This window comes from Ambystoma mexicanum, chromosome 4p (assembly GCF_040938575.1).
Source record: "Ambystoma mexicanum isolate Mex_15411 chromosome 4p, UKY_AmexF1_1, whole genome shotgun sequence".
In the NCBI taxonomy this organism is placed as follows: Eukaryota; Metazoa; Chordata; class Amphibia; order Caudata; family Ambystomatidae; genus Ambystoma; species Ambystoma mexicanum.
In genome coordinates, this window is record NC_090927.1 from 353,367,435 (window position 1) to 353,393,525 (window position 26,091).

The 26,091-nt window shown below is 46.0% G+C and overlaps 1 protein-coding gene across 7 annotated transcripts in view; it reads left to right on the plus strand.

The window, feature by feature from the left end:
- PUM2 (pumilio RNA binding family member 2) overlaps window positions 1-26,091 on the plus strand; it is a 2,101,998-nt gene that overhangs the window by 568,989 nt on the left and 1,506,918 nt on the right. For 5 of the 7 annotated variants that reach the window (XM_069605904.1, XM_069605906.1, XM_069605907.1 and 2 more), the window contains one exon: window positions 22,530-22,652. In XM_069605904.1, coding sequence (XP_069462005.1) covers window positions 22,530-22,652 — 123 coding nt within the window. The remainder of the gene's footprint in view (window positions 1-22,529; window positions 22,653-26,091) is intronic. The other 2 variants (XM_069605903.1, XM_069605908.1) reach the window with 1 other exon arrangement.

Genomic DNA, 26,091 nt, shown 5'->3' on the forward strand with positions numbered 1-26,091 from the left:
ATGCTCTCGAAATTCCATGGGACAACATGAGGGCTTATGCTTTCCCGCCTCTGCTTCTAGTTCATCGGAAGATTTGCAAATTGAAGAACTCAGTGAACTGTTCGCTTCTGCTCATTGCCCCGTGGTGGCTGGCCAGGTTTTGGTTCTCAGATCAGGTTATCTGTCACCCCCGATCTTCTTCACCAGGGGGAACAACTGTGGCACCCCCCCCCCCCCACAATCACTCAGCTTGGCGGCATGGTGCCTGAGTTCAGGTCTTTAGAACACCTTGGTCTGTCCGCAGATAACATGAGCATTATCCAAGCAGCCAGGAAACCTTCGACTAGGTCCCAGTACAAAAGCAAATAGCTTAGATTCTGTCAATGGTGTTTAGACAAACAGATGGACCCAAGGTGGGCAACGATTGACACAGTACTGTCCTTTGTATCCCATCTAGCAGAGTCGGGAGTTCACGTTCTGTCATGTAGAACTAATCTTTCGGCGGTTTCCGCCTACCTATCTACGGACCAATGTTCTTACTCTGTCTAATCCAGTGGTTAAGAGACATTTTGCAGGCTTGATGCGCCTTTATCCTCCGATTCGCAGTCTGCACCCGGCGTGGGATCTAAATGTGGTCCTGACGGCGTTGTGTCATAAGCTTTTCGAACTAATGGCCACGGTGGACCTCAAGCACCTCTCATGGAAGGTGTCCTTTTTGGTGGCCATCACTTCAGCAAGGCGTGTGAGTGAACTCCAAGCTTTTTCGGTGGAACATCCCTTCTACTGGCTTATCACAAGGATAAGGTGGTCCTACGGACAAACCCTGCTTTTTTGCCGAAGGTGGTTTCTGAGTTCCATCTGAACCAGTCTATTTCCTTGCCGGTCTTTTTCCCGAATCCCACGTCACAGGCGGAAAGGGTTCTACACTGTCTGGATGTTAGAAGGGCTCTTAAGTTCTATCTTGACAGAACTTCCGATCTTAAGAGCTCTTCTCAACTGTTCGCCACCTTTGGCAATCAGCAAGGTAAGCAGGCCTCTAAGGCGACCATATCCTGATGGATCGCGGCCTGCATTACAGAGTCTTACACCGTTCTAGGGCTGAAACCTCCTAAAGGTATTCATGCACACCTGGTGTGGGGCAAGGCAGCCGCAGTTGCCTTTCAGAAATATGTCCCCTGGGAGACCATCGCAAAGGCAGCTACTTGGGCCTCCCCATCAGCTTTTTGTAAACATTGTCTAGACCGGAGTTCAAGAGCTGATGCCCAGTTTGGTCAGGCTGTGCTGAAGAACCTTTTTCAGTAAGGGTTTTTTTCCCATCCACCCATAGTTCCTGTAAGGAGTACTTGGGAATCTCCCATAAGTATGGAGGAAAGGGGACGGGACGTAGGAGTATAACCAGGTTACTCACCGTAGTGACCACCTTACTCCTAGTCCATAGTCCCCTTTCCTCTTTGCCCCTCGGGACAATCATTTTGAGTGAACTATTCCTTTAAGAGATTCCTCCGTTACAGTGAGCGTTACAGTAGTCCAGTTTGGCTCAGGTGATGGCTCTAGCTATGGTGAGGCGGTTGGTTGTGGTGAGGAAAGGCTTGCTGGCATTCAGTAGTTTTGCGGTGTAGGCAGCAGCATTGACCTGGCGAGAGAGGTCAAGGTTGATGTCTAGGTAATGCCTAGGGTTTTGGCTGCAGAAGAGGTTTGGATTTGGTTGCCGTCAATGTCAAATGCTTTGTAGGCTGCGTCCCTGTCTCGCAGGGTGGAGTGAGAGCCTACAATGAGGCTGTTTTGTCATCGTTGAGGCCTAACTGGTAGGTTGCCATCCAGTTTTGGACAATGTCATAAACTGAGTTCATGGTTGCATCATGAAGGTGGTAGGTGCCTGATAGGAGGAGGATTTGGTTGTCAGCATAATTTGTGTCGGATATGCTGGGAGAAGCCAGATGATCAAAAAGGGGTTTACTATGAAAGTTATTTATTGTGTGATCTAACTTCAGCAAGTGATACTTTACACACATCAGAACAAAAGATTCAATCAATACAAACAACAACAAAAGCAAATAAAATCTCAAATACAATACGGAGTCTATATACTTTCTACAACATTCAACATTCATAGTTGCAATCAACAATTGAGCAGTAGGCTTTGAGCGATATTTCCACTACATAATTTCCCATTTAAACTAGGGTCTGGATTTAAAGAATTATTCGAACATTTCATTTCGCAGTTTAGCCAGCGCTGGGCATTCAGTAATTACATGCTTAATAGTTTCATTACAATTCTGGCATAGGCGGCATAGCTGTAGTTCTTTGCCAACATGTTCTTTCCATATAGGACATCGTTAGTTGGCAGTACATTTAATTTAACACTTAGCCAACACTCCCATGCATTTCTGAATTAGATTGTATGGTTTGATATCCCAAGGGAAGTGAGAAAAGATGTTATAAGTCTTAAGGCAGTCCGTATTAGCAATCCAAGCATTTTCAAGTAATTTCACCTTAACCCTGGAAGATCTATACTCCAAACATTTCAACAGTATACCATTTACTTCTAGAGTGGTTAAAACACCTTGCATCCAAGTATTCAGAGGGGCGCAATTGCCCACCTTTAAAAAGTGCATTAAGGTGCACAAAAAGGGAAAAAGTGGGAGGGAACAAAATACTTCTAGCTAGTAAGATTCTACACCAAGTAACCAATACTTCTAACTGAACAAGACCCAGAATATGGCGTCGGGCTGCCATTGGAGTACTTAGTGGGAGTGCCAGAACTCGCTTCCATATGAATGATTCAAGCCTGGGCCAAAGTAGACACCTCGCATCTCCGCTCTGTTGATGAACTTTGGGACTAGAGTTTGGTTATAGGTTTTCACAACTGGTAGGAGGGAGAAACAACCGTATTTCCTATCCAAACCACACAATTTTGTTGCGGCTGCAGTAGCTTCAACCTTAAGTGCCTGATTCACTAAACCAAGAGCTTTTTTTGTTTTTAAAACACCAAGGTATTTAAATTCAGAGACGACTTCCAATCTAGAACTATTTATGAACCACACCGGCTGAGGCCTGCTTACAAGTGACCTGTGTTGATTAATAACAAGTATCTTAAATTGTGGGACATTTATGTCAAAACCCAGATCACCAAAATAATCAGCCACAGATTTTAAGGACCTTTTGTAGACCTATTGTGGTTCAGTCCATAAGGACAAGTTCATCCGCATTTAACAGATAATGCATCCTTAAAGAGCCTCCTATAGGGAGGTTAGACACAGCGTATGCTAGAGCTATCCCTATTCCAAGAATATAAAGATTAAACAAAATGGGAGCCAACACACACCTCTGCTGTAAACCCTGCTCAACATAAATCCAGCCTGAGAGATATGCAGCCTGAGAGAGATCCAGCCTGATCCAGCTTAATCCTGATTCTAATATCAGTATGTAGATCTTCCAAAATGTTAACCAGTGTTTCAGGACATTTCCATTCTCTTAACATCACCCACAGCCTGGAGCGAGCAACACAATCAATAGCTTTGGCAATATTCAGGAAGGCCAGATACAAGGTACAGTTCTTCTCGATTTGTTTGGTTAGTCAAAAGGTTGATCAGCAAGCAATTCAAAGACATACTAGTCCCTTGCGGAAGCCTGACTGTTTAGGACTGAATCTACCAGAGCTGTCGGCCCATCAAACAAGGGCCCGCAATAGAAACCGTGAAAAGATCTTATAGGAGGCATCAAGAAGGGAGATATGTCGGAACCTTCGAATTAGCGCCCAATCGCCCTTCTTGAAGATCACAACTACTGTTGCCTCCTTCCAAGTATGGTGAAATTGATAAGTAGCAAGGATTTTCTGTAAAGCACCAAGAGGACTGTTGCACATAGCTGTGGAGCAGATTTTAAGGTAACGTTTAACAGGCCGTCGTGCCCTAGTTCATTGGTAGACTTAACCCTTTTTATAGCCAACAAAATACCCCCAATGTCTGTTCAAATGCTCTCAAGATTGGGGCCCATTAAGGGTGTTGCTGCACTGCATCGGACAGATGACCGCCAAGGATGGAGCTGCTTACAATTTTCCAAAATAGGACTCCCAATTGAGCCAGAAATGGCCTGTAACTGCAGGATAGATTGCACAATCACCCCCTCCCCCCTTCTTATTAGTTTCCAGAAACATGAGGAGTTCTTGTTGGCAATAGCGGACAACATATGCTGAGCATCTCTTTATAACAATATGTGCCTAAAACACCTCACCCAATTTCTGTAGGCTAACTCTTCTCCTGATGATAGAAGTAACAATTTCACCCAGCATCCTTGCTTGCCTAATCTCTCTTCTATGTTGTTTCTTCCTAGAGCTGATTATATTATATTTATGAGCTAGAGGCACTCTTCTCAAGGACCCACCTTGATGTTTTACAAAAATAAGCCCTCGAAGCAGAAACTGTACGAGAACCAAAAGCTCAACATTTAATACTGATGTCCCCCCCCCCCACCCCAAATCTCGTTTTCGCCCCATCACTCAGACGGTTTTAACCTTTGTGTTTAACTCTCTCCTCACAGCCCGCTATTCAAAACCCTCTTCTGTACTTATTCTTCTTGACTTATGTGCAGCTTTCGAAACTATGGATTACTCTTTGCTTCTGGAGACTTCTGCACCTCTTCCTCTTGATCACAGCATCCCTCAAGATTCAGTCCTGGGTCCTTTTCTACTTTCCTTATGAATGTTGACATGCACTGTTGATCATTACTCTGTACCGTTGTCTATGTAAAGCGCTTTGGACAAAGATGCTATAAAAAGTACAATAAAAATACAAAAGATGAGGCAAATTGAGAAGACACCATTGGTCAAGTCCTGACCAACTTTAATATTAAAGCAAGTAGCTATTTTAATGCCCTATAAAATTGCATGATCTCTGGGTTTAACCTCCGTTAGAACAGAGTAACGTGACCTTGGAATAGGGACCGAGAACCCTCTCAACCAAAACAATGTTATATAGCTTTGGGGAGATGCAGGATCCTTGTGGGACTCCATAGGTTACTGGTGTCGGTAGGGCAGCATGGTCGTCCATGAAGACACAGGATCTAATCCAGTCTGTTGCTGCTAGGGAGAAGTTTGCTGTTGTGGTGAGGTGGCTGCAGTGCGTCTGGTGGTTGACTAGGTTGAATGCTGTTGATAGGTCCAGCATGAGGAGCAGGGCGAGTTTGCCACAGTCTTTGATTCTGTTTTTTAGGTCAAGTAAGGCGGTTTAGGTTCTGTGTCTTAGTCGGAAGCCTGATTGGCGGATGCCCAGGATGTGGTTGTCCTTGAGGTATTGTTGGATCTGCATATATCGTGCACGGTCGAGGATTTTAAGGATGAACGGTACAATGGTGATGGTGCGTTAGTTGATGGGGGGGGGGGGGGGGCACAGGAGGGTTTTTTAGTAGCGGGAGGATCCAGGCTTCTTTCAGGGAAGTTGGCACAGTTTTTGTTGCGAAGGAGGAGTTTAGGGAAGATGTGGTGATGGGTGCAAGCATTTCAGCACAGTCTTTTATGATAGGGGCCGGACAGACATCTCCTTTGCATCAGTACGGCTTGAGGCCTTTGTTATTTGTCACTTCGGGTTCCGATACCAAGTGGAAGTCAAATTGGGGGATGGGTCGGCTGGTCGGAAGGGTGAGAGGCATGGAGGTGACACATGGTGGTTTTGCAAGGGTGGCTAGTTGCTTGGTGAAGATTTCTGTCTGGAGGAGGGCGATTTTTTCCAGTGAGGGCTTCTTGTACCTTGCTTCATCAGGTGCCATCTATGATGGGGTCTGTGGGAGGGGGGAGACTGGTGACTCAAGTTCGCATAAGATTGTGAAGAGTTTGCAGGTATTTGTACGTTGTTTATTCTGGCATTGGAGCTGCTGGCTTTGGCGGTGTGAATAGCTTTTTTGTAGTATTCGTCTAGGGAGGTGTACTAGGATTTGGAAACTGTGGAGGGGTCTTTTCTCCACGCTGTTTCGGCTGTGCATTTCTTGGTGCTGGAGTCGGGCATTCAGGGAGAACCAGGTGTTCTTTTTTTAAAGCTTGCATAGCTTTGCGCTTTTTTTGCAGGCCTAGACTGTCAACATCTAGAGCAGTGGTATCATTGGATAGTCTGACTAGGGACTCTGGGCTCGTTTCTGTGTTGGATGGGATTGTGAGGGCTGAGAGGAGGGGTGTGAGGCGGTTCTTGTTCAGGTTTTTGGTGCAGCGTGCAAAGGCTTTAGGTTTCATTGAGTGACGGGGCTGGGCTTCTTGTTGGGGATTTCGAATGTGATGGTGTGGTGGTCAGACCAAGGGCTGGTTGTGGTGGTGAGGCTGGTCAAGTTGCAGTTGAGGTCGGCAATCCAATCGAGAGTGCAGCCCTGGGTATGGGTGTGTTCAGTGGTTCACTGAACAAAGCCGATGTAATTTAGGGCTGTGGCTAGGCTTTTTGCATATGGGTCTGTAGGGTCATTGAGGCCAAGATTGAGGTCTATCGGATTAGGATTTTAGAGCTGGGCTTGACGGTGGAATTGATGATCGTGAGGTATTCCTCGAAGGATGAGATGGAGCCTGGTGAACGGTATGAGGTGGGGATTGAGGGTATTGGTAGGCGAGGGAGTGAGTTTGGAGGACAGCATTTTGCAGTTTGGGATTGGGTTGGACTTTGTGGCCCTTTACGGTGATCGTGTTTTTGTAGATCAAAGCAACTCCACCGCCTCTGCTATGGGCTCTGTCATTGCGCGTGATGGCATATCCTGACAGATAGCGATGGATAGTGCAGGGCCCGCTGCAGGGTGAAGCCATGTTTCAGATATGGCAAGCAAGTTGAGATCTTTGAAGGTTTAGAGATTATGGATTTCGGAGGCGTGCGTGGGGACTCATCTGGCATTGATCAGAGTGCATTTGAGGGACTTGGGAGAGGCTGCTGGTGGGGTGTGGGGTGAGAAGGCGCAGTGATTTCAGGTGGTTGAGAGGAATTGGGGAGCCAGTTGCGCAAGCGGAGGAGTTTGTTTCTGGGGTGCATGGAGGGTGGAGCTGAGGGGCAGGCGTGGACCGACTGTGGGGTCTTCTGGTGCAGTGCTGGATTCGCCGGTTCCTGATAGATATCCGGGAGGTGGGCAGGTGGGAGCCATGCCGTCTGCAGATTTCGAGACTGGTGTTTTCCCATGAATAGTGGCCATGGGCAAGGCGTAGATGCTGGTCTTTAGTGCAAGTGACACAATTGTGCTTACCTAATACAGCGGGTAGCAGTCCTGGGCGGGAGTGGGGATGCAGCCCGGGGTACGAGATGCAGGGCCTAGGTGCAAGTGACGCGATTGTTCTTACCTAATGCAGCAGGCCTGGGCGGGAGTCTGGATGCATCTCTGGGTATGAGATGTGTGACCTCGGTGCAAGTGGCGCGATTGCGCGTACCTGATGCAGCGGATATCTGGTCTGGGCGGTAGCCTGGGCGTAGCTCGGGGTACGAAATGCAGAGCCTAGGTACAAGTGGCTCGATTGTGCTTAGGATATTGTGGTGCTCTGCCGCCTTTGCCTGTGTGGGCTTAGTACCTGGAACATATGTGGTCCTTGCCAGAAGTTGCACCTTTGTGTATTGCTTCCAAAACCAGAATGCAATTATCTGTTTCTACTAATGCTGCTCACTTTGGCGAGTTGTTAAGCTTCCTTTAAGCTTCACTTGCTGGTGCCATTTTCTGGAGGGCCTTTTCCCTTCAATCCTTTGTTCTTCCTGCAATTGGAATCCTGCTGGATGGCTGACTGTCTTTGAAAAGCAGATGTCGGTCCCATTGCTGGACGGCTCACGACTGGAATCCAAAAGCAGTGACGCGAAACATTATTTGTATGTGGTCACCCTTACTAACTACAACTCCACGGATTTCCTGTTTGGAGTCTTGTGTGGCTTCACTCTTTTTGTGCTGCCTTTCTATATGACATGGTGCCTGCTTGGCTTCTGTGTCCTGCAAGGAGGCGGATTCTGACTGCGGCAAGTGAATCCTCGTGTGTCACTGCACATTAGTGGCCGTCGTCCGAAACTACTTTCCTGCGCCCAGTCCAGTGCTGAGTAGGGCCCTGCATAGAGTTCTGCTGTACTCTCCAACCTAAAGATCTTGCACCAGCATTTGTCACTGACCAGAGAAGTGCTTGAACCTGCAGTCCCTGGGAATCGAGGGCTGAATCTGACGGCGGGAAAAGCGACGTGGACGGTGACGGCATCATGAAGCAAGACGCACACAACAGAATCGAAGTTCAAATAAAAAGTCTGTATTAACTCAAATATCAGGATGGTGTAAGGCCTAACTTGGCCTATACTAAGATGGGATTTTCCTACTTAGATAAACAAATGATAGTCTGAGTAAGTACAACTTAAGTCTGTTTCAAAACCTATACTTTCCCTCACAACTAAAGCTAAACAATGTGTAGTTATGTCAGCAATCAAAGTAACCATGTTCAAACTAAAGTTCTGAGCTTCTTCCAGCTCCAGGTTTGTTCTCATCTCCCTTCCCCAAGTTCAAACTGTTCCAACAAATTGGCCTCAGGGTTCCCTTCTCCAAATTCAACACCATGCCAGAAGCTGGTCTCAGGGCACCCTTCCACAAGTTCAACAAAGTTTTAACACATGTTTCAAATTCTCAGTTCAGTTCTTTTGTTTGCCTTTCATTTCCATCACTTGCACAACTTTTAGGTCGACCCGCCTCAGTCTCTTCACTCCTCTTGGTTCATTCCAAGGAAGGGTTCCTCGGGTCTAGGCGCAGTTGTCGGACCACACGGTCCACCCATCACAGGTCGTACAACCGATAACCCTTGGCACTTTACAACAGTTCATACTTTCTAATAGGACTTCCTTGACAACACAGGTTTCCTTTCTTCATCTGTGCTATGTGTCCACTTATTCTTCTGATGCACTTTAATTGCCTTGATCAACATGTCATTTGCCTTTGTGGTATTTCCTTGCTAACATGCTGTCCAATAGTGGTTTGCTCTGCCCACTTTTTTGCTTTGTTTGAAAAGGCTTTTTCTTTAACTGTGTTTTGTTCACAAAGGTTTTTTTGTTCTATTTCCTTCACATGATATTCTCATCTCTTTTCCAATGTTCATCTTTAAACTTGTTCAGGTTTGTCACCTTGCTCGATATTCAAAAAGTTAATCTCTGGGTTTCTGACCCATCAATTATTATTCAAAGCTTATTTCCATCCGCATTTCACCTGAACAAGGAAATGGTCCTTCCTCGTTCTTTCCCGATCTCAGAGTGCTGCACTGCCAGGATGTCGGGCATGCCCTAAAATTCTACTTGGATAGGGTCAAGGGCGTCCGCAAGTCGGACGCCCCGTTTGTCACATTCGTGTTACGCTCACCTTTTATCCACGGGGGCGCCACACGATACTGTATGGGGGTCTAAGCGCTATTCCGGACCACTCTCTGCTTGGTTATGTGCCAGACGTTGGGTAGTGCCTATAACCGGAGAATGGAGGGCTAAGATACTGGTTCTGTGATGGGTGGTTTTTCTGCATTGAACTATCTGTCCTGCGTCTCTGTGCAGGTGCGCGTGGTTGGTGCGGGCGTTCCATGGACCTAGTTGCTTCACTGGTCCGTGTGCCCTTATGTCGGGTCCAGACCGGCTGTGACTCCGATTCTGCTTGCTGTCTTCCAGGTGAGTTATAATTTATTTTCCGTCTTTATTCCGTCTCTTTCCCTCTGTTTTCTGTCTTCTTGGCGTCTTGCTCCACTACGCTGTTCCCTAACAATGTCTCTTTCGAGGGGATTGTGTCCTCTGACGTATTCCACATCTGACAGGTAATATCCACAGCTGTCCTGCTTCGGAATTTTTTTTTTAGTAACATAGTACATAGTTCCCTTTCCTCCATACGTCCTGTATAACGCCATCGATCAACTTTCCGATTAACGAGGACCCGTTTTTCGGATTCTTCGACACCCCTCAACGGTGGATGTTAGTTTTTTCGTGGAGGCTTCCAGAAGATTCTCAGGCCTATGCTGCGTGGACCATGTAGGAGGAAAAGGATTCAGCTCCCCTGTTAAGGATTTGCTGCGGCTTGTGGAATGTCTTTTCGGGCAACAAGCATTCTGAGTGCCTTTACTGTGTGTACCCGGCACACAAGGAGGAGGATTGTGTGTTTTGCCAGGAGATAGACCCTTGCATGATGAAGGATCGGCACATACGGCTGAATGAGTGGCTACAGACCAAGGCCCCTTCTCTGGGTGGATCCCAGCAGCATGCATCTCCCAGGTCCAAGCAGGCTGAGTGTGCTTCTAAGACCTTTGAGGGCGCTTCTCCCGCGGGGGATGCAACAAAAGACGAAGCACTGAGAGTCCACTGACACCAGGAGTGCCGTTGCGACGGGCTCCTCGGCGGCCAGGGTACGTTCGACGTCTCCAGCTTCAGTCACCAGTCAACGCTCGGGACCTTCAGCCAAGAGGAAGTCGGACCATCCGGGCAAGCTGAATGAGAAGCCCAAGACCGGCCTATTCGAGAAGGCCAACGGGGGGATCAGGGTACGGTCAATCTCCCCTGCCCCCCCCCGCTAAGGAGAAGGCCAAGCAGGACAAGAAGGCCTCACAGGACAAGGCTTCGGCCCCGACCATGAAGGCCCAGGTACACCTGGCGAAGGACCAGCCTCCCATCGAAGGGGTGGTGGGGTCTCTTGCGAAGTCCAGGGTGACGGCTCTGCAGGGCGCAACCTTGAAGGTTCGAGTATCCCTTCATCACAGGAGGGAGGCTGTGTTCCGGCCAATAGAAAAGACCCCGGAGAAGAAGATGCCAGTCATCTCCCCGAGACCTTCCCCTCTGGAGGTGGAGAAAGGGGGGGGATACCCGGTGGCCCTCCAAGGTACGGATATCTACTCTGAGGGGGAGCTCATCTGCCTGCAAACCTTCCAAGAGTAGCCCTACGATGAGCGAGCCAACGAAGGCAACGTCAGCAGATACCATTGAGGAAGAGCAGTACGGCGATGAGGGCCTGGGCACACGGCTGGTGCCCCAGCTGCCTGTTCCGCCCCCACCCACCTCAGCTGCCCCCCAGACACCCCTCGGTGGACATTCTCTCTACACTTCATACTCTAGTCTCGGAGATGCCTATCACACAAACGGCTGCCCCCCTGCCGACGGGGCAGCCTCCGGCCAAAAAGGAGAGTACACCCTTCACCTCATTGCCACCCTTTGCCCCCCCCCTTCGCCCACCTCGATCAAACCTCCCACCCCCGAGAGATAAGACGGATCCTAACAGGACGAAGGGCACGGACGACGATGTGCTTGTTCCACGCGATAATCTCCAGAGCTTCGGAACTCTTCCAGCTTTCTCCAGAGAAGGAGGGATTCTTGTATCAGCGCTGCGAGGTGAAAAGAAAGACCATCCTCTCGGTACCACTCCTGGATGACATTTGGGACAAAGGTTTGCCTCTCATGAAGAACCCTTATATGGCACCGGTGAAGAGGGATCGCCTAGAGAAGAAGTACTGGGTGCCGGACTCTGCGCCCAAGGGCTTACGGGCCCAACAGTCTACGGACTCTGTAGTGTCAACGGCGGCCAGGAAGAAGTCCTCGGGCACTTCTTCTGCAGCAGCATCCACCCCTCTGGACAACGAGGGCAAGAAGTTACATGCCATGGGATGACGGGTCATCTATTCTGTGGCGATGACCATCAAGGCCGCCAACTTTAACGCTTACCTGGACTCCTTGGGAGCATAATGCCTTCTCGGCCTGTGGACCTGGTGTTTGATAATTTTTGGATTCTCTTTCTGGTTAAACAATAACAATAATAGAACACTAGAAAATCTACTGACTAAGATACTACTGCATGAGATGTGTACTCTTGTAATTCCTCCCTTCTCACCTGTTTAATTTTGTGGAGCCCTCTGTTAGGCAGAATTATATTCAGTACCCTTTGGGAACACCACACACAATTAAGACAAGTGACAGTACAAATTCACCTTTGGTACAAGCCTGTACTACACAGTAAACTGATGGCGATGGCTGAGCAGCCAGACCTATCTCAAGAGCAAGTGAGCAGTATCAAATAGTTACACAAAGGACAGCAATTACTATGATTTAAAAAAAACACTGACTCAAGGTTTCAGAGTAAAAGAATATACATTTATTTACTCATCAGTTATATAACATTTCACTAAAGTAAAGCAGTTTAAAAATTACACTCTTAATACACCACACCACTCCCAATAAGTTCCAGACAAGTTAAGCTCACAAAATGAATTGGGATCAAAATGGCACTCCAGAAATTGAAAAGGGAAGGAAAAAGAAAGTTAATAGAAATTAAACCACACCAATAGTTAAGTACTCTGGGCAATTGAGCAAGAGGAACTACAGTGATAGAATCAGGTAGAAAAGGCTTAGGGCCAAAGTCAATAGGACCAAAGTCTTTTGCTCAAGATCACACGGTTCAGGGTAGTTTGCGATAAAGTTCGTGCCACGGGTTCCGTACGAGGTTGGTTGGCAGAAAAGTTAGTTCAAAGAGAAGAGGACAAGCCCTCGGATTAGAGAAAGATTTCACACTTTCACCGCGGCTGAACGAAACGAACAACCGGATTTTCACAGTACCTTAAAAACGGAGAGGAAGTTGTAGCTGAGTTCCTGCAGGCTCACAGTTCCTGAAGCGACCGTCAGACTGACAAGAAGTAGGAAGACTAGTGGGTCCTGCGCTACCCAGGGAAGAAACCAGCAGCTGAGCAAAGCAACAAATAAAAGGTGCACTCCTTAAAACCCAAGCATGGTCTGATCTTCCTGGCTATCCGGCCCACTGTCGCTCAGTACAGCGAATTCGACCAGAGGAGGGGTCCTGGCTTAAAGTTTGGGCGAACTGGTTGGTCCAACCAGCTCAAGGGAAGAAGATTCTTGGAGGATCTTCTTTGTCCTCCGATTCTGAAGATTCTGACCTGCAGCAGGGCTTCACCGGGCGGTTCAGTTGTTGTAGGGGTCCTCTTCCATCAGCTCCTCGTTGTTTCTTTCGTTCCAGTGGCGACTCTGCCTTTCCAGTCCCAGAGACCTGATTTTTATGCAGTTTTCCCCCATTCACACAGCCTGGCTGTCAATCACACAGCAGGGTGGCTGTCCTGGCAAGGACAGTCACCCAGCCAATCAAACAGGAGTGTGACTTGGGTTACCAAGGGAACCCATGGCACGTGTCCCACCCTCACATCCTGCCTACCCAGACTTTCGGGGCGCCTTTAAGGTGGGCTTCTGTGCAGAAGCCCGCAAAAAGACGGCGAACAAAGAAACCAAACCTGGTTTGGCACGCAGAGTAAAACACGAGAAAGACTTTAACAAAAAGAAATGGCGAATAAACCCATCCGGAGCCGAAATAAAATATATTTGGTCAAGCGGGTTTATGTTCGAGGCTAATAAAATAGCCTAAAACAATACTATGGTTATATAAGATAACCGGGTATGAAAAATAGGGTAGTTACCACTGCCAGCAGCCAAGTCTTGATGAAAAGGGAGCAAATCAGTGCTCCAAGAGAAACATAAAAAAAGGGATAATATTTAACCCTTTCTAATATCCCATGTAAGATGGGCTGTACTGGGTCTGTAGTTTAGAGAGACTACATAAAGTTAATGGCAACTTTACATGTTTCTGGGAGACAGTAGTCAGTCCCAGAAAAATGTTGTCAGTGGGAAGTCTAAAAGGCAACCCTGTGTCACTGCACTGAAGGTGCTGTGTAACACACACAATAAATGATGCTCATGGAGTAGGTGGGGCTCCAGAACCCAAGATCAGACAAATGGTAAAAACACACACAGCAAAACACATGTAAGAGTGGGAAAAAGGCTCACACTCTTACAGGTGAACAAAAATAAACGCTAGAAATTCAGCAAAGCTGCTGAGGGACTCATTAGGTTAGGGAAATCAGCCATTTATGAGAATTCTCCCTAACACTCTCCATTCTGCTTATCTACAGGGGCGCGTTGAGATGAAGAAACAATGGTAACTGAGGTAGCTGAAGTATTCTATAGTCTCTTGTCACAAAATGTCTTTTAAGATTGAGACTTGGGGTAAGTAACTGGAGAAAATACTGTAATCTTTAGGGCTTGGATTAATTCCTACCTTGGAGAGATCTCTTTCTAATAACTTGCTCTTTTTTCTTTCTTTTGCAGGTTCTCTGAATTTAGGAAAAGGAATTATGGCTGCAGAGTTACTCAGGATGAGTAAACGTTTTAAAACTTAAGTTCGCTTATACGGAGCAACTGCAGCCTTCAGGGAAGCGCGCAGAAACAAATGTGAGGTGAAAACTTGAAGAACTTTCAGGTACGTAAATGCTTAGTAAACGTCTTCTTTCTTTAACTATTCAATTGCTTTGTTATTTTAAATACCTATTGTCTTGTCAGCAGGTTTTCGGAAAGCTGAGGAAAAATACCTTCAGAAGATGCGCTGGCTGGGGAAGAATCTTCTGACTGAAATTACTGCGACTACAAACAAAAACTGTTGACTGAAGATGCTGCGATTCCGAACGAAGACTGCTGACTGAAGATGCTGCGGCTGTGAGTGAAACTTCTGACGGAAGCTAGTTGCTTCGGAGATCACCTTAGACAGGTAAGTCTTTTCTATGGACTTATTGAACTCTGTAGTTTTGCTGTAAAACGAATGTCTCCATTACCTCCTGTTACCGGTTCTGGGAGGAGAAATGGTGGTAGCGTTACCCGCTGTTGGCGGAGCAGACCCGAAGAGTGCGTTCCGGCAGAGGCGGCGCTTAAATAGCTCCCTCTGCAATATGAATAGAACATGCTGCAACTTATAAAAGGACTTTGCGGCGGCCATTTTAAGTATATGGAATTACTGTAAAACATCTCAAGTCTATGGAAGTGTATGCTGGGAATGATGTAAATGCCATGTTTGCCAGGCTAACACCCACCTTTGGCCTGCTGTTGAATCTAATGTTCTCTGCCTAGCCTGAAAGCCTGAATGAGGGCTATGCCCACTGACTGGGATCATGACACCAACGCTCTCGCGACTCGCTACAACCAGGAGCTGTGGTTCAAGAGATCTCCCATCCTGGACTTCTTCCCCAAAAATGGGCAACAGCGTTGGCCTTCGTCATGGTTGGCTCAAGGCCACCAACTTTCATCGGGACGTTCAGTCGAAGGTGTTGGACATGCTTTTCGACTGGTACAATTTGTTCGGGAAGGCTGTGGATGCGTTTCTACAGTCCATGTAGACGGAAATGGTACGTGCCCTGGGCACTCATCAGTAACGGAAGCCGTCCGTTCTGCTTCATACCGCCAACCCTCCCGCCAACTCTCCCTCTCTTCGGCCCAGGAAACCAACAGGGGCCGCTCCAAGGCCTTCGAAGGAGGACGTCATCGTTGCCAGAGTCCCCAAAGCGGCCCTTCGACGTCCAAGCAGGATTGAACCAGCCCTGGCATCGGGCACCCACCTGTGCACCCCGGTGGGAGGCCGGCTGGAGAACTTCTTCAGCGTGTGGAAGACCATCTCCACTGACCGTTGGGTGCTGGACACTCGCGCCCACAGACACACCCTGGAATTTAAACTAGTGTCCCCAAATACCACTAGTGGGCAGGCAGTAAAACTATGTCCCTCAGCTGCTGCTGGAGGTGCTGGCCATGCTAAGGAAAGGCGCAATAGAGCTTGTCCCAAAGAGGCTCCCAGGCTCCGTAGTGTACTCGGGGTACTTCCTCGTGAAAGATCGGAGGCTGGAGGCCCATCCTCAACCTTCGTCGACTAAACAAGTACATCAAGTCCCAGCTGGAAGAGGGGGACTTCCTGTCGTCGCTGGAGTTGGAGGATGCATACTTCCACACCCCCATTCACAAGGGGCACCGCAAGTTCCTGCGTTTCGTGGATCCAGGGAAGCACTACCAATTCAAGGCTCTTCCCTTCGGATTGAAGTCCGCACAAAGGGTCTTCACCAAGGGCCTGATGCCAGTGGTGGCACAGCTGCGCTTGCGTGGGATCCACGTCTACCCTTATCTGGACGACTGGCTCATCCGGGCCAGTTTAAAGGACATCACTGTCGACCACACAGCGAGGACCGTTCGCCTACAGACGGATCTGGGGTTCTCGGTGAACTATGCAAAGTCCTACTTGACTCCATCGCAGGGCGCGCTGTTTCTGGGATCCCGATTCAACACTGTCGTGCTTGGCATCTCCTGTCGGAGGAGAGGATAGTGGCCATCTTGGGCAAAGTATGATTGTTGGCCCTGAAGGTCGCCACAGTGACGTCCATCAAGTCTCTGCTCTGCATGATGTCATGCATCTACCTCATCTATGCAGGCTACGGATGCGTCCTCTACAGAAGTTCCTTGATGCCCATTGGATACAAGTGTCGGGAAGCTTCCAGGACAGGATCCACACTCAAGAGCTTCTGTTGAGCGATACGGTGGTGGGGAGTTCACGCAAATCTGTCCAGAGGCGTGGATTTACAGACCCCACCACACCAAAAGACGTTCACGACGGACGCCTCCCTGGAAGGATGGCTGGCTCATACCGGAAGTCTTCATGCAAGAGGCCTGTGGCTACCGGATGAGAAATAATTGCACATCAATGTGTTTGAGCTGCGGCTGTATTTTGGGCCCTCCAGTCTTTCTTTCCGTCCCTCAATGGCAAGGGGGTGCGGGTCTTCACGGACACCACCACAATGTTTTACATCAGGAAGCAGGGGGGCACCAGATCCCCGGCGCTCACCAGTGAAGGGCAGGACCTGTGGCACTGGGCCGTCGCCCAGGGGATGTTCCTCATCCTGTTACATTTGGCAGGAGTTAAGAACACTGTCGCTGACTCAGCAGGGAGCTGTGCTCTTGCCACGAGCGGGAACTTCAAAAGGACCATGTGAATCTGTTCCGCGGATGAGGCAATCCCCAGATAGATCGATTTGCGACAGCAACGAACATCTAGGGGGCGGAGGTTCGCCAGCAGGCTTCCCAAGCCGGGAAGAATGGGGGACGCATTCTCATTCCCCTAAGACGGCCTATTTCTGTATGCGTTCCCGCCGTTGCTTCTTCGGCTAGTCAATCAACTCAGACGGTCCCGGAGCAGGATGATCTCCGTCGCACCAGCGTGGCTGAGGCAGATCTGGTACCCGGACCATCTCGATATGTCAGCGTCCCCTCCAATCAAGCTTCCGATGGTCGCAGACCTTCTCGCCAGTTAAGGAGGTGCAATTCTGCACCACGACTTGGGATCGGTGAACCTGAAGGCCTGGCTCCTGCAGCATTAGAGTTCGGAGGTTCTGATCTCCAGCGGACTGCAAGGAGGTTCTTGCCAAGGCCAGAGCATTGTGTACTCTTAAATGCTATGGACGTAAATGGAAGAGGTTTGCTGTTTGGTGCCGTACACAGAAGATTGACCCTCTACAAGGCATGGCGCTGCAAGTGCTACCATATTTGCTGTCGTTGGCCAAAGGAGAATTGGCCCATGCCTCCATCAAAGTTCATCTGGCGGCTATCTCCCACTACACCAGATCTCTGGGATGGTTGTCGTTATGGTCGCACTGCCTGGTTAAGGAGTTTGTAAAAGGACTGTTTCATTCCCGCCGGTGAAGTCTCAAGCCCTGGCGTGGGAACTCAATGTGGTAGTGACTATGCTGACAGTTCCATTGAAGTTCTTGTTGTGGAATACCGCATTCCTCGTGGCCATCACCGCTGCAGGATGAGTGGGTGAGATTCAGGCCCTGTCCTGTAAACCAACTTAATTAACTTTTCACGACACAAGGGTGGTGCTGAGAACGCACCCATCCGTCATGCCCAAGGTGCTGTCAGACTTTCATCTAAATGAGCCCTTGGTGTTGCCTGCATTTTTTCTGATGCCTTTGTCGCCGGCTGAGAGGACTTTGCACTCGCTGGATGTGGCTAGAGCACTAAAGTTCTACGTGAACAGCACAAAGAGTTTCTGGAAGACGTTGCAACTTTTTGTGTACTTTGGTCCGGTGAACCATGGGAAGGCCCTCTCAAAGGCTTCCATTTCCACGTGGCTGCATCGCCCATTGTCACTGGTTGGCAAACCGACCGTTGCCTGGCCATCAGTCCATTCTACCAGAGCGATAGCTGCAACTATGGCGTTCCTGTCTGGTGTGCCACCGCTGGACATCTGCAGGGCTACTACGTGGAGATCGACCCACACCTTCACAGGATTCTACTGCGTCAACAAGGATTCAAGGGATGAGTCCAGATTCGGCCAATCAGTGCTGCACAACCTGTTCGCTTCAAGGTGAGCCTGGTGAGGTAAGAGATGCTTATGTTGAGCCTTGTCAACTCCTGTGGTTGTGCATGTGTGTACTGCTATGTATTTTTTATTCATGAGCATGTGAATCCATGCCAGACCCGATGCTTGAGAAGGAACAAGTTACTTCCCTATAACTGTTGTTCTCCAGCATGGGTCTGGCATGGTATCTCCTGCCTACCCGTCTGCGGCTCTTCTTGGTCCTACTGCCACTATAGTTCCGAGTGATAATTTTGACAGGCAAAGTTTCAAATGCCAAAAGTTCCGACACAAAAATGGTGAACTTTTTATTTATTTATTATTTTTTTTTGGTACTCCCAAACCCCTGTTTTTTTTTTTAAAACACCTATTTTACAAAAAGAAATTAAAATAAAAACTTGAATGTAAAAAATAGATTTGAAACTTCCCCCCCCCCCGACACCTTTGTGTCAGAGCTTTTGACATTCGAAGCTTTGACTGGACACCTGCCACTATTGCGTCCTACCAAATCTGAAGCTGGCTGCCAGAGGAGGGGCTTAGGTATAGAGCAGTCATTGGCTGGGGGCAGTGTGACCCAGAGCTTAGTGATTGGTTGTTAGGAGAAAGACCGTTCAGTTTAAGTGAAAGTGATTTTTTTCTTTACCGAGGATTCCCAGCCTGACTGGGAATATTCATGAGCATGGGAATCCATGCCAGACCCATGCTGGAGAACAACTGTTACAGGTAAGTAACTTGTTCCTAGTTGACCAGGTGTTTACTCTTACCTCTGAAAAACTGTTATTTCACTTAAGTGCTTATTACCCTCTCATGGAGATTATAAATGTGACCTGGTAATAGGTTTATACTTTTCATTATCAATGTGGTGTGTTTATTTGTGGGGAGTAATTAAATCTCCTTGCTAGCCTTTCCCCTGATGTTAAGTCTGGCTGCTGTGTTAAGTCTAACACTGGAGAATCTGGTCTTTCCTTTTGGCAGACACACTGTTCTATAGTTATGTTACATGGGTAATTGAAATTCATAAAGCAGGATCTGGAAGTAGCTCCTGGGTGTCGGATTTTTCAATCATGGGACTGTTGTCTGGGCCGATTTACTGCTGCGTCATGCTGCCTTGGCTGCCATCTTGTTTTAATTGTTGCAAAAATGCATATAATGTGTCAACTTGTGTGGTTCGGTTAGTTTGACTCTGCAGCATCACCTAGCTCCTCTTCGGACGATTCTACAATAAATTTGCTTTATGTTCAAAACGTGCACTTGTTGCTTAGGTGGTGGGCCCGCTTTGGGTTAAGGTGGCTATGGGCCCACCCCAACAAAACCTTTTTGTAGTTTCTCTTATGCTTATCACTTACAAAAATGTGTTTTTTAAACACTCCTTTCCACTAGCTTCCAATAAGTACCCTTTCATGTAACTTGCATTGAACATTTGTTTTCTTTATCACACAATCAAATGGGTGCAATTCTTTTTGTATTTTACTTTGCTGAAAGGAAAATCTGTCAAAACCAATAGCTCTGAACACAGATACATGAATATGCAACTCTTGAGTTTTACCATCTCTGGAAAAGTCAGTAGTCTGTATCGGGTATATATTGATATCCTTCGGTTGAGAGCTGTTCAAATTCAGGTATATGTACACAGTTTAATTGGCAGAGCTTTGAAGCGTAGATTGCGAGGGTGTGTATGTAGTGTAAGATTTAATTGGTTTAAGTTCGGGTGGATTGCCTCTGTATGGATTTAAACACAAGGGTTTTTATTGGAGGTGTTTTAGCATTGATTGCCAGCCTGTGTGAAGGTGCTGCATGGAGATGATTGAGGATTGCAGGATGTTTTAGAGGTTACGGCTTGGAAAGCTCATTATTATTTGATGAGCAAACGTGTAGTGGTTGGGCTAGAGTCCCATGGGAATAATTAGTGTTACTAAAAATAGATGGTAAGAATTCATATTTACAGGAAGGGAGAGAATGACTTTTAAAAATAAAATCAGATAAGTGATGAAAATCCATTTATTGGGCTTGATCTCTGAACTCTTACAGGGTGCTTGAAAATGTCCACCTGCAGGTAATTATCGCCCAAAGTGACAGCGTTCAAGGTGAGTAGAATGGTCCATAGCGAATATCCCACAGGTGCAGATTGGTTCAGAGATCACAAGATAAGGGGACGGGGAGCAAAATGTTGAGAGGCCCTAAAAACTGGCCTTATAATCCACAGTATTCTGTTTTAAGAATGAGGTTCGGCCTGGTAGCTGTAGCAATGTCAAATCCCCGGATTACAAGCCTTGGTAGTCAGTGGGTCAGCGGGGTTAGGTTTTAATAGGTGTGGGGGAGGTATGAGAGCAGGGTGTAAGGAATGTTACAGAGAACACCCACTTCAGTTTTAGAGGAGTTTAGCACCATTCAGCAGCTTAAAGCAGTAGATATGCAGTTTGTAATGTTAGAAGATAGTTCAAGATTAAAGGAGGGGAAAATGATTAGAAAATTTGAGCATCAAAACGTAAACGGGAGGAGAGGTTTTCTGATAAAGGTGGTGTACAGTGTGAAAATGGGGCGTCGAATGACAGAACATTGCAGCAACCCTGCAAATATTAGTTTGGCCGAAAAAATGCCTGTGACCACGGTAATGTAAAATCGGCTGTATCAAAGGCTGCTAAGAGACACAGGAGAACAAGTATAGATCATTCATGCACTGGTGAGCATTTGTTAGGGCGTTCAAGACGTGATGGTGTGTTTTAGTGGACTGTATGCTACCGGACTCAGATTAGAGGTGGCTAGTGAATCAAATGGCTTCCAGCTAGTCCATTATTTGGTTGAAGACCAAATATTTGAGAACTTTGGAATAGTGGGAAAGGGGAGAGACATGCTGATAATTGATTAGGTTTTTAGGTGTAGTTGCGAGCTTCCTCAAAGTGGGCCCAACAACGCCCACCTGGAAAGGACTCAGAAAATATACAGTAAAGTGACATTTTGGTCAGATGAGACAGGAAAAAGGCTGCTAATAAGAGAGTAGTTTGAGGAGGCGGCGGCTGGCTTGAGGATACTGTAGGTGCCTCCTTGTGGGGCAGTTTGATTCTGAGGTGGGGGCTGGGTGACAGAGAAGAAAGGCGGGCGTGTGGTTGCCTGACGGGGTGTTTTTTATTGAAAATATTTTTGAGGAGAGGTAGCTGGCAAGTTTTGCATCGGAATGAAAAGAAAGAAGAGATGTGTGCAAGTATGGTTTGCAGGGTCATGGATAGCTTGGCAGAATGAGTGGTGGTGAGGTTAGGGTGATAACTGGATGTGTAGTGATTCCTTTTAGGAAGCCCGAAGAGTGGTGGACGCACATGGTTGTCCTAGTTTATTGGCTGGCCAGGGGGTAATTCATCTTCGAAGGTTGCTGGCAAGAGGGAATGAAAGTGCGATCATGATAATGGTGTATAAAGAGATACCACTACCTTATTGCACTTCAGAAATGCAAATTTGTTGGAGTCGGGAAGGGGTGTGTAAATAGAGCTAAAAAGAAAACCCTCATTTGGCGTTATTGAGCGGGCCATAGTCTGGTCTGAATTTTTGTTTTTCGTGTTTTAGAAACAGGTGGGTGGAGTGTAGAAGCACACTATGAAATGTACAATACTCATCAGTGGTTGATCGATAGAAGAATTTAGAGTAGAAAATGAACTTGAATGATTTACCAAAATCGGTTGTAGTTTACGGAGTGCGACCGGAGAATTACCAGAATGGAGCCCAACTGCAAGTTGTGGGCCTTTCAGGACTTTGGTATTTCGGTTGGAAGAGATTTGAGGAGTGATCAAGATCCTGAAAGGAAGATGTTGAGAGGGTGGGCGCAATGGCACAGCGGACAGATTATAATGGAGTGGTTGGTGTGAGTATTTAAAATCTGGGGTGTTCGAACTGAGACGGTCTAATGCCAGTGGGACAGATCGGCTGACTTCGTTAGTCAAGAGGTTTATACGAATACCTTTCTTACATAGGTGAGAGGAATGAGCAAAGGATGCAGTTACAGTGGTGAGAGGAATGAGCAAAGGATGCAGTTACAGTGTTGCAGATGATGATGTTGGTCAGTTAGAAGTATTTGTCAGATATTATGCATTTCAGAGTCGTAGTGAGTTTCGTCAGGAAGAAGTATAAGGGAGTTAAGGAGTAGCTGAGGTTTGGGTGGTTGTGGGATGAGGTGCGAGTATCACATTGGGGGAGATGGAATCTGAATACAGTCTCCTCTGCCTCTCCTCCTCCATGTATTGCAATAAGGTAGGATTTAAATTTAGAACCATAGCACCTTTCAAGGTTATCCTAGGTGGTGTGATCAATTTAGCTGAGTTAATCAACTGACTTTGCCTTATTAATTGATGAAACCAGTATTATTTTCTTGTGACTGAAAACAGGCAATTAATGTAAAAAACCATTTCTTCCAGCAGGTGTTTTCTCAGGTCTTGCTCCTGCTGCATTCATGCCAAATCCTTATATTATTAGTGCTGCTCATCCAAGTACTGACCCATATACTGCAGCTGGGTTAGCTGCAGCTGCAACGTTAGCAGGTATGTTTGCCTCTTTCCTGTGTCTGTGACTGTTTATGGTTATTTAACAATAAAGTGAATAATCTAGCAGAAGAATCTAAACTATCAGCAAATTCAGTTTTTTCATCAGTTGGAAAATGTGTTTATATTTCCAATGTCCTGTACAAAATGTTAGGATCGGAACTATCACTGGCTGCTTGCGACTTGCCTTTTGGCTTGCTTTCCTCCTGTAAAGTTTGACTGCCTGTCTTATTAGCTACCTTTTTTGTGTGTATTTAGTTATAACCTTTAACACACATTTTTCAAGCAAGAGAAATGCATCATAAAAGGCATTATACATGATTATATAGAAAAATAAAAAATTGTACACCAACACAAAACCAATAAAATTACATAAACCGTACAGAGAAGAAAAAGGAAGAAAAGCCATCACAATGGTCTACTGAACTTTTTTAGACATCAATTCAAGGTTCACCAACAGTTTTACATCCTCAAATTTATGAAGATGTACATTGGCATATTTCCAGATATGAGTAATCGCAATTATCAGCCCATTATTATATCCTGAGGCAGCGTAGCCAAAATGCTTCAGATTTAATATAATCTTCTTCGAACTCAAATTTAGCAAAATATTTTTTATATATTGGGCTCATTTTTTAACAGGTCATTACATGTCTAGCTGATTCCACCATGTTACAGTCAAGACATAATATGCAAGTTCTGGACTCAATAGCCATTCCTGTCCAGGCTCCCCTCACTTCTTGGACATTCAGACGGTTTAATCTGATTTCCATAAAGATTCTACGAGTTGTAGGCGAGAGTAATAATTTTAGATACTTTTGCACCTTTTTATATCCAAAACATATTTTAGAAAAGGTATGTAAAGATTTCAGTTTGGGTACAGCATCATGACTAACAACCCAGTCCCCTTTCTCAGCAGCTTCCTTAAGAGATTTTAACAGCCAACCCAACCGATACTCCCATTTAGGAGTCCATCCTATCCTCTCAAAGAAATGCAGATTCCTGTTCCCACGCGGCAGCATTGTCTGTGTCTTTCGCTTCTTCGTGCGGTGCGTCGTCATCCCCGACGCTGCGCACGTAAAAAAGACGTTGACTGGCATTGCCGAAGAAGTGCTCGGTGTCGTTTGTTTTCTGCAGAAGTTGTGGAACGATTGATTCCAAACCTTTGTGACGCAGGTTGCACATTTCCCAGATACCACAACATTATAACTAAGAAGACAATGCAGCCGTTGGCCGGAGCCTGTGCATAACACACGAGGAGACCTACCTGAGGTGCTTCACAATTTGGGAGAGAGAAAAAAGCAGCTTGCTAGACAAAGCGACTCTTCTGAAGGAAAAAAGATACTTGGATTACCAATTGCAACACTTTGTGAAGCGAAAGAAATTAGCTTTGAAATTGAATGAAATGTGTCAGTTCACATCAATAAGAATTTTGCTTTTAGTAATTGTTTATAATGTATACGTCCTGATGAGGTGCACCAGACAGAAGCTGTATCGACCGTTCTGGCGGCCAGAAACTCGAGTCGACAACACCATAGAGCCTACTCTTCCCAGAGCTGGCGCTAACTTGGGTTCACACAGATAAAATATGGGGATCAATATGTGTCCATAAATAATTACTTTGGAACATCCACCCAGTGTTTATATATTTTTATAAACAAAATAATGTCAAATAGGCGTATTTCGAATTGTTAAAATGTTAAACCCAATGGATGGGATGTTCTGAGTCACAGAACAAAACTACCAGGATTGCGTTTTCTGCACAAGTATGAGTGGTTGTTTGTATGTATGGGGATGAAGGAGTATGTAAGGAATGATATGTGAGATGTGAGCTTCTTTTCGGTTGATGTGATAAAATGTGTATTGTCTAGCAATTGGCTTGTTTATAGATGTGTTATTAATATATTTTTGATATGCTCTTTTTGTAAAACAAATTCCACAATTAAAATATGATGAAATACATTTTAAACAAATGAGTTCCGACACGCTGTCTTGTACCTTAAATATATACTCTTCAAATAGGGTTGTTTTTGGAGGGGATTAGGCAACGTTCTCTACATATGAACTTATAGGAATCAATAATAGGAGGATGTGCAGTTTATCTACGGGTAACTGCAACCTTTTTTGTTCGGTCCCCTCACTTCTAGGACATTCAGACGGTTTAATCTGATTTCCATAAAGATTCTGCGAGTTGTAGGAGAGGGTAATAATTTTAGATACTTTTGCACCTTTTTATATCCAAAACATATTTTAGAAAAGGTATGTAAAGATTTCAGTTTGGGTACAGCATCATGACAAACAACCCATTCCCATTTCTCAGCAGCTTCCTTAAGAGATTTTAACAGCCAACCCACCCCATACTCCCATTTAGGAGTCCATCCTATCCTCTCAAAGAAATGCAGATTCACTTCTTGAAATTTGTTCAGTATATGCACCTTCCCCCTAGTTAAACCTTCCAAAAGAATCGATAACAATGAATTGGGTCGTGCAAATTTAATCCTCCAGTAAAGTTTGGCCCGGTTAAAATCAGTGTGAGAGGACAAAGATGTAAACCAACTTCTAAGCAAACCGACTGAATAGGTGTATAATTGGAGAGACCAACAGTCTCCATATTGTTCCCTCTATAACGTTAGCCCAATCAGTCCAATCAGAATAGGAGGATTTCAAGGCACAGAGGAAGAGGTCAGCCAGTTTTTGCTTCTAGATATTAATAATACAAGGATACTATATCCTGCAGTTTTCTTTTTGAACAACATTACTGCACTAAGCGTAGGCCTAAACTTGGCTTTTTTATTTTCTTTAATAACAGTATTAATTTTCTTCCAATCGTTGCATATTTCATGGCCTAGATATTTGTAGCAATTAACTGCAGAATTTACCTAGGGAGCAGTTGATAGAGATTTTTACTACATCTGTTGCCAACCACCATAAATTGCGTTTTAGATTGACTTTAAGTCCATTATTCTTGGCATATTTACACACAGCTTTAGCACTATTACATATACCAATGTACGTGTTATCAAACACAACAATGTCGTCGGCATAGCTGATCCATCCGATCTTACAAGCCCCTATTTTGGGAAAGGCATTCATTGTTTTCCACAATTATATTGCCAAAGTCTGCCATATACAGATTATATAAGGTCGGGGCCAGAACGCACCTCTGCCTGACCCCCTCTTTCAATTAATATAGCATCAGACATCAGGCCTATAGCATCTAATCTGATTCTGGCCATGCTCTCCTCATAGATCATTCTACACATGTATATTCGATGTTCCAGCATCCCAAGAAGCTTCAACTTCCACAATCTTTTGCGGTCAACCGTATCGAAAGCGGAGGAAAAATCTCCATAGAGCATGTAGAGAGGTAATTTATCCATGCACTTGGTTTGCTCTACAAGAGTGTTGACAATAAATATATTGTCAACTGTTGAGCATC